The sequence below is a fragment of the Quercus robur genome, chromosome 8, assembly GCF_932294415.1.
Source record: "Quercus robur chromosome 8, dhQueRobu3.1, whole genome shotgun sequence".
In the NCBI taxonomy this organism is placed as follows: Eukaryota; Viridiplantae; Streptophyta; class Magnoliopsida; order Fagales; family Fagaceae; genus Quercus; species Quercus robur.
This window is the reverse complement of record NC_065541.1, coordinates 44,475,060-44,484,220: the sequence shown is the minus strand read 5'-3', so window position 1 is coordinate 44,484,220 and position 9,161 is coordinate 44,475,060. Positions and strand designations below refer to the sequence as shown.

General features: G+C 37.8%; 1 protein-coding gene across 2 annotated transcripts; it reads right to left on the bottom strand.

Moving 5' to 3' along the window:
* Positions 1–242: 242 nt before the first annotated feature.
* Positions 243–7,275, bottom strand: LOC126695661 (transcription factor GTE4). 2 transcript variants are annotated; one of them, XM_050392491.1, is made up of 6 exons: positions 7,064–7,274; positions 4,814–6,966; positions 4,664–4,709; positions 4,457–4,570; positions 4,256–4,329; positions 243–627 (listed from the first exon to the last, which is right to left on the bottom strand). In XM_050392491.1, exons 2-5 carry the CDS (start codon positions 6,731–6,733, stop codon positions 4,271–4,273), a joined length of 2,139 nt encoding a protein of 712 aa, XP_050248448.1. In that variant the 5' UTR covers positions 6,734–6,966; positions 7,064–7,274; the 3' UTR covers positions 243–627; positions 4,256–4,270. The 2 variants fall into 2 exon arrangements, with proteins under 2 accessions (XP_050248448.1, XP_050248449.1); XM_050392492.1 differs by having other exon boundaries at positions 4,260–4,329; positions 4,814–7,275.
* Between the last annotated feature and the right edge of the window lie 1,886 nt (positions 7,276–9,161).

Here is a 9,161-nt window from a genome sequence, read left to right as displayed (position 1 = left end):
CTCTCACCAAAATGGGGATCGCATTAGAATATAGAACACACGTAACTCCTGCGGGAAAGGTTCAGCCACTGAAATCTATATATACCCAAAAGCAACCTTTCTAAAACCTTTCTTCTAGCCAAACCAGATCTATAAAAAAATCTGGTAGTGCGAGAACTCTAGTAAAATGCACGCATGCAACTAATCTTAAAAGACAATGATGAATGAAGCTACACAACAAAGCCAGCAAACAAATTAGAATCTCATGGACCAATTATGACTTCAAGAACTTGAATTAGAGAATATTCTTTGTATAACACCAAAGAATCCTGAATCTGCCAGCACTAAACTGAAAACAAGTAACTGAAATCTAAATGAGATGCAGTAGTTAGCAATGTACACATGCTACGCACAACAAACCAACTATTTCTAATTATCATCACATCCTACCAATATTATACAAATTTGTGACTTGACAAAGGTGTCACAAGCAGATAATGAGGCACGTGTTCTAGCAACAGCAAGAAACAAACCCCCACCCCACAATGGCAAGATGGCTGGTGGCCCTGATAACGCTTCCAATGAATGCAGATTCAAAGTTTCAAATCACCATATGACAGATCACCATCTAGTCTAAATTTCTGAGATCTGCAAAACAAAAACAGCATAATCAGCAATTTATGGAGCTGTATCCAAGTTAGAATCTTCAGATTGACAATCACATAATTATCTACTAATAATTCTAAGGTGCAAACCTTAAATGCAGTAAGGGGTAAACAATGATCTTTTCCAATGACAATTAAATTCAATGCAGCTGTGTTTGAATGTCATTGGGGAACCTAATGTACTGCACTTAGATACTATACCTAAGTTTAACCCATTATCTACAGATTGCATGCTACATGTAAACACCAAAATAAAGGGAAGTTGTTTGGATCCATAATTATCTAAAGACCCTAAGCAAAATGTTGTCAGAGAACCAAATAAACATATCCTATAACAATTGAAAACTGAGGAAACTCCTATCACTGTGTTCAAAGCATTTAAGCAACCACTAGGTTCAAAGGGCATATTTCAAAACAAGACATTCAAAAATGCAACATTTCACAAAAAATTCTGCCAAGAACTCAAGAATCTGTATTTTAAAAGATTTAAGATCTTCAAATTTATTAGCTCATAGAACAGATGTATTACATAATAATGGCAACTTATAAGAAGTGACAACTGTTTATGACAACCACCTTCATCAACAAAATCTATGAGAAGAATGAAAGCCATGGTTTCTCTTTAAACTGTTATACTTTCTTGCGCCAATAGCATTTGTTACAACTTCTTACTAACAAAATCTATAACCTGAACCTTCCACATTTTACCAAGCATCAAGATAATATCATTGCCTTATGTAGTATATAGAGACAAGACACTTCTATAAACAATAACAAAATTTCCCATAAACACTTGTTCTTGTTAAATGAGAATCCCACAAAATTAATCTTCACTTTAAACATGCCCATGCATTAACATGATAAATGATTAGATAAACTTCCCCTTTTGCAATATGCTAGAAACCAATTTCAACATCAGCACTTCAAATCTATCAATCGGATGGGATGATTATCCAGCATCTTCCACCCCAACAACAACATAAATACCCATCCGTTTATAGTCACAGAGCAATACCCCAACCCCACAACCCAAATAATAGGCTTTCACGGTATATAGTAATTCATTTGCCAGTGCCCCTTGGTCCTTGCACCAATCAACATTTTTTTTGCATAACTTCAGTTGCATACTTAACATTTTAAATTTGCACAACTTACAATGGATATGGCATGCAAAAATGCATCGTTTGAGTTGGTTCAGATTTTCAATCACACAGACAAACCAAAATGGTAATCAACTTTTGCGCCCCCTTTAATTTTTTCTCTTCTCTTTGGGACCAACAATAAATTGAACCCAACCATATGTACAAAAGACTCAACCATTACAGACCTGGTCAAGATTTAGATTTTGCACTACCTTAAATAGTGAAGGCGTCTATATGGCATGTGCATCAAGTTGAACAACTAACAGCTTGACAGCTTAAACAACTCAAGCAGATAGGAGCTCAGCTCCTCTAACAAGCAAAACTATGATGTTTTCCAGGAATTCCAAAGATTTGCAGAGAGAAAGAATGTTGAAGTGATCAATCCAGTGATATTATAAAAAAGGAGAATATGAGAAGGTATAGGGAATTTGAGAGGGGAGGGAAGTCTAAAAATTCAGATTAATGAAGTCAATCAACCAAATGATAAAATTTGAGTTCACCTTACTCAACCTTAAAAGTTCTGTAAGGAATGCCAACAGCATTGGGAATGGGGAAGCCAACATGAATTTGCATAGATAGTGCGGTTATCAGCTAAATATCTTTTATACAGAGACAAAAAGCTCGCAGGGATGGCCAGGTGAAAGATTATAAGCTTGATATGTGACACACTTACCTCCATGTATGATCCCTAGAGGAACTTCTACAACCTGCCATTTATAATAAATGATCTACCTTGTGATTTCTTCTGTAAGACTTAAATCCATTGTGAAAGATTATAAACTTGATATGTGACACACTAACCTCCATGTATGATCCCTAAAGGAACTTCCACAACTTGCCATTTATAATAAATGATCTCTCTTGTGGTTTCTTCTGTGAGACTTACATCCATTGTGGTCACAAAAAAGTGATAAGTGATCAAAAAAAGAAAGCATAAAATTATAATAAGATTGAACCCTCATTTTAAATTTCTTATTTTGACTTGAACAAACCAAATTCCACCATGACCTGCAACTTCCATGTATGTGGCTTGTTCTATAAGTTTCTGCACCACCTCCAGCCAATTCCCTTCTGCCACCACTGTCTCCACTTCCTACAGTCATTTGTCACACCTACAAACTCTTCATCACCATATTAAACCTTGCCATATCAAACACCAAGGAATGGGCTTTCATTGAGAAAGAGAACATTTTATGTGCAACTTGTGATTTTGTGGAGAATTTGTGGTAAGGTGGATGAAATGCTGAGAAGAATCAGTTATTTAATTAGTTTACATGTTTTTCCAATTTCCAATCCATGATATTCAAACTTTTCCTACACCTGACATAACAAATCTGCACTCAACTTGAGGGAGAAAAAAAAAAAGATCCCTAGAACACATCCATTGCCCATGTACGTTTCAAGTCCAAATTACACATCTTCCCCACTGCCATCATCACCACAATAAAGAAAAAACTAACAAAACAAGACCCAAGCATCATGTCTCAAACCACAGTTAAAATCCATTAGAGAAGTAAAAAGGCATAAGCCAGTATACACATACCCATGCATAAATAAATTAAAATTCCTACTCAAATGCAGCAAGATGGAGAGCAGTGTTGATGGAGCTGCAGCCAAGCAAGAGAGTGATTCTAACTGTCCAACCCTGTGGGTTCCCCACACCACCACAATGCCCACCAACTCTCTTACCACCCGTCTACTATCATCAACTTCACCCTAATTTGAGCAAATAATCCCCACAGCTCTCTCTCTCTCTTCTCTCCAACTCTCTCTCTCTAGCAGTCCTTGAGAGAAAGCAGGGCTACTCTTGCCATTTCATATCTCAACAAAGGTTTGGAACGTGTTTTAAGTTCAAACCACAGGAAGTTTAAATGTGATTTCCCATATACAAAATAACTAGATCAAAATACATAATTCTTTTAGTAATCATCTAGATTCTTGTATGCATCTAAATATGGTTATAAAAAATTATTTCCATAACTCAGAATGGAACACAAATACTAATAAATAATACTAACAGAGGAGAGAAGTCAAAAGAGTGTATTATCACCAGCCATGGAGGTTTTGATCCCTTGAACTTTCTTTTTTCCTTCTTATCCATTGTAAAAGAAGTGTAAGTTAAGATCATCCAGATACAAATTATTTGGTAAATAGATACCAAATGGTTACTAAAATCCATGGCCATAACAGAGGTTGTTCCTTTCATTTTTCAGCAATTACTAACCTACTCATGATTCTCATATAATACAACAACAAAATTATGATATAAATAATTGAATATGCAACTCAACAGCAGAAAATCTGACATGCAACAAAAGTGCAAATAAGCATCATAATGCCATATAATATCAGAACGAAGAAGCACACTACAGAAATATAAACTAATTCACCAGACGTTTCAGGACACAGGTGTGGTGAAGGGCAGAAACTACAAACACTCTGAGACAAAAATGGCAGACATAATCCTACCTACACAGAACATGGTTAATTCCTTGGTGACCCTGCGTCCGATCCAGATGCTGATGAACTTTCACTATCAGAGTCTGCCACAACAAGTATATATTAGAAAAAGGAAAAGTTCAACTTAAAACAAGAAATCATACAGATAAAACCCAGAAATATAACAACAATATCTGATGATCTATAATAAAGTTAAGACTATCAAAGTACCACTTGAAGACGATCCCGAATCACTGCTAGAGCTGCTTGAACTACTTGACCTACTCCCATTGTCCACCTGTTTTTCTGGTTGAACAGGTGACAAATTGGAAACAATCATTTCATCTGCTCACAAAAAGAAAGATGTTTCAAATTATCAATTCATTAGGTAGTCAGTATTTAAAATGCAATCAAATCTCATATTTAGAAAAACTTTACCTATTTTGCTTTCTTTTGGCACCTCTTCCACAACTGGAGCTGGAATCTGTAAGGAAAAGAAGAAGAAAATGATACACTCCGTAAAAATCACCCCCTCAAAAAAAGAAAATTGATAAAAAAAGGGACGAGAATATGTGATTAAGGCATTACCTTTTCCTGAACATTCTGCACAGCTTCTGCTTGGGCTTGAATTGCAAGCTCAGCTTTCCTCTTGTGCTTGCTCAAACTCTTCTTGTAATTGGTTACAAACCTATCAAGCTCCCAAAGTGTCTCAGCATCCACGCTATCAATGTCAACTTCAATTTCATCATCTTCTTGGCAAAGTGCAGAATTCCTCTTCTTAATAATCTGCACAATGGCATCTAGTTTCTCTGAAGGTAAATTCTGAAGGTTTGTGCTGAGTTTTTGCTTCTCATCATAAGTCATATCCCTCTTATGGGGATCTTTTGCCTTAGGCTTCTTTGGAGCAGGGGTCCTAGCGGAAGGAGTAATACTCATTGGTTTTGACTTAGGATCAAAGGAGTTTGTTATTGACTCTGACCTATCCAAAATCCTTCTCATATCAAGTGGGGGTGGTGGAAAATGAGAAACCTTTCTTGACGTAGGTGTAGAATGTACGACTGCATAATCCATTGTATACCTCATCTCACGGTTAAAATCCGACTCTATTATAGCCCACCTGTCCTCAAATGTCTTCAATAGCTGCTCCGCCATTAGATGAACATCTTGTCCTTTCGGGTTATAGGTCATAGCATTGTGAAACGTAAGTCTCACATCCTCTGCAAATTCCTTTGGAGACTTGTACCAATTCTTGTTCAGCCTTGATTTCACAGTACCCAAGTCCATCGGATGCCTGATAATGGTAAAATAATCATGCAAGCCAAGACCCTCTACATCGACAGGAGCATTAAACACCCAACCATGCTTGTGCTTCATCAATTTCTCAAGCAAAGAGCTACAACTCTTGTAAAACTTGGTACCCATCCAAAACCCATGTCCCGATTCTCCTCCACCTTGCTTCTTCCCATTTGATTTTGACTTCTTGTTACTCTCTGCTGGTGGAAACTTATCCTTTGCAAGCAAGAACTCTGAATTCCGATAAAACTGGTTCGCTTTCGGTGTCCTCTTCTCTTTCTCCACATTTTCACTCACCCCTTGACTATTCTCCAACACTGATAAATTCAACTGGTGCAATGGCCTATGCACCTCACGAGGAACACCAATACCAATACCAACACCAACAGAAGCCACCTCTGAGTGAACCCGCTTGGCTGCACCGCCACCATTATCAACCCCATCATTCACCAACATATGAGAATGACTATACCCACCAATCTGCCCCTGCTTCGCTTCAATCCTCTTCACCAAGCCCCTCACCATATCCAGCTCACCCTCCAGCTTCCTTCTAAGGTCCCTCATCTCCTGCTTTGACCTTGACCCCAAATTAATCTTCACCCTGTTCTCCCCCATCTTCACCGCCCCATTCCCCACTGGTTCATCCCGAGTGACAGGGACTGCCACTGCTGGCTGCTCCTGTTGCCGGTTGAGGCTCGACGAGTCATCCGACCCCACATCAAGCCTCAAAATGTGCTGTTGTTTCTGAGCCGAATTCCCATCCTCTGATGCTAACACTGCCTTTGGTGATGGTTCCCGAGCCAACTCGTCATTCTCGTTGCTCTTATTGTCGGTGTTCTCATTTTCCCTATTGCTCTCATTGTCCCTGTCGACGTTCTCACTGTCCTTGTCGACGTTCTTACTGTCCTTGTTGATGTTCTCATTATTCTCGTTGTCATTCTCACTGTCCTTGTTGACGTTCTCATTAATCTTGACGTTGTTCTCGTTATTATTATCCTTGTTGCTGGGTGTAGTAGTGGTGGTTGTAGCGGTGGTGGTGGCGGCAGCTGCGGTGGCGGTGGTGGTGGTGGTGGTGTTTAGGGTGGTGAGAGTAGTGAGGGTGGGGTTGTTTTTCCTGGGGCCTTTGAAGGCTTTTCTAGTGTACACCTTACTCTCCGTATACCTCTGCCTCTCTCTAGGTCCATCTCCATCTCCAACTATAGGCCCCGAAGCCATACATCCAAAACCCTAATTTTCTCCCACACAAAATCAAAAATATCCCCAAATTTCCAAACCTAGGGTTTTTCTCTCCACCAAACAACCACCAAGAAAGAAAAAAAAAAAAACCCTAATTTCACACTCCTCTCTCTTCCACACAGCGGAAATGAAAAAAAAAATTCCCAAATTCAATTTACAGCTACGCTATTTCGAAAAAAGAACCCACAAATCGTAACGTTGACACACAAAACCTACAAACACATACAAACAGATTCACATACAAAAATACGTACTCAGAGACAGAGAGACAAAAAGAGAGAGAAAGAGAGAGAGAGAGTTAGGGCTTACAAGGAGAAGTAGGGTTTCGAAGAGCTTTTTCGGTACCTTCGGGGGAATTTGTTCGATCAGATCTTGTTTGTTCGACTTTCTCTCTCTAGAAAAAAAAAAAAAACAGTTTCTCTCTCTAAAAATATATTTTATTTATTTTGTATATCGATCTTGCTCCGTGTGTGTAATCTTATCTGACAGGTGTACGGCAGCGGAGGTATTCGTGTGGCGAAATTTGGTAGTTTCGGGGAGAGTCGGTTGGGTGCGTCACAGAGTCGTGGCCCGAGATGTATTATAGCCGAAATGGGGAGAGGCGTGGACTCACGCGATTCTTAGGCGCGTGTCTTGTACGGGAGAATGGGAGTGGGCGCGTGAGGAGGACGGTGGCTTGGGTTAATGGGGGTGGGGTTGTGGCGCGGAGTTTGGTTTGTCCAAAAATTTGAAGGGTTGCCCAGGCGAGGGAAGGGCGCGTGGGGAGTACTTGCTAATGGTGGGGTAGAGAGGGTTGATTTATTAGTAGGCGGCGGGATTGTGCACGCGCCGGGATTTCAGTTGGTTGTTGAGATGAAAGTTTGGAGGTGGGCCTACGTTGCGTTGAAGAAGATTATATTTGGGTTTAAAAGGCTTTTCGCCTTTGCCCAATTCAAAAGCCCATATTTATGACAATTACGATTGATTTAATTGCTTGAAAGCTCGTTGAACGCTCATTTTCTTTTCTTCTTTTTTTCTTTTTTATTAAGGAAAAATTAGTCTTTGGTGTGGCTTCGTCGAACCTATGGTAAAAGCTTATATGAATTTACAATATAATAAAAAGTTAGGTTTAAAAATGATAATTATGCCAAGTGAATATTTATTTTAGTAATTTTTTTTTTGAGAATTTTTTTTAGTCATGTTAATAGATGTTCTTAGATAGTAGTTAATAAACTATAATATAAAAGTTTTGACACAACTTTTATTAGAAATATAAAAAACTGTCAACAATATTTATTATTTTATCATTTTTCTAATAAAATATTTCTAAAAATAATTCCTAAAATTGGTTAACATTTCCTTTTTTTTTTATTTTATTGCCAAGTGGTTGCACCAAAATATAGCATATTTTTTAAGATATAAATAGCAGCTTAACTGTTCTTAGAGCATCTCTAGCAGAATCTCCAAATTTTTGTATTATTTGGAGAATAAACAGTGATTTTTACCTTTTAACTATTCACTTTTTTTAAATACACTTCCAACAGATTCTCTATCTCATTTAAATATTATTTCTTCATTCATTATTTATTTATTTTTTAACAACTACCTATTTTCCAACATTTTTTTATTCAACACCTAATTATTATAATAGGAAAAAAGCATTTGAAGAGTGAACAATAGCTCATCAGACTTGATGAGCTACTATTCATGAGCAAAAAAAAAATCTAAGTATAGAGAGTCCATTGGAGAGCTTTTTTTGAGTTTCACTCTCTATTATAGAGAGAATTTTGGGTTTACATAGACCATTGGAGATGCTCTTATGAAGCTTCTATTTCTACTTCAACAACTCTTGAAAATTCCAAGAACAAACGACATGCAATTAACAAAGGCAAGCAGTCCGCATCTTTTCCTTCCAATGGGGTTGGTGTCTAAAACCCTTCTCTTCCATGAAAATTCTTAGTCTAAACTGCGGTGGGCTTGGGATCCCGTAGACAATTCAAGAATTTCGCTGTTCATTGAGAGAAAAAGGTCCCTTAGTTTTGTTTCTCTGTGAAGCTCAACTTGATTTTCATGGTTTTGTAAATTTGAAGAAGAAATTGGGTTTGACATAAGGCATTGAAGTCCCACATATCTTCATTCTTTCTAGAACTGAGTCTGGTCTTTGATCCCTCCTAAATCGTATCAAGTAATCACTTATTATGAGAATATTCTTAGCACAAGCCATTTGGCTTAAGGCTTCATTTTGGAAGTCATTCAGGTTGACTACACATATTTGGTTTATGGAAGTCACAGATTCTGCCCCTCAAAAATTGTACTCCTAAGAAGATATTATGTGCTGTGTAAAGGATGATATGAAATTGTTTTGATGCTTATGATCACAAGCTACTATTTACATAATGGAGTTTGTGGAATGTAATTATTGCTAAAT

Excerpts from the sequence above, each read along its gene's own strand:
- LOC126695661 (XM_050392492.1), bottom strand. The coding sequence starts at position 6,733 with ATGGCTTCGGGGCCTATAGTTGGAGATGGAGATGGACCTAGAGAGAGG. Across the intron at positions 4,710-4,813 it reads TGCAGAATGTTCAGGAAAAG|ATTCCAGCTCCAGTTGTGGA; the intron begins GTAATGCCTTAA and ends TTTTCCTTACAG. Across the intron at positions 4,571-4,663 it reads GCCAAAAGAAAGCAAAATAG|ATGAAATGATTGTTTCCAAT; the intron begins GTAAAGTTTTTC and ends TTTTGTGAGCAG.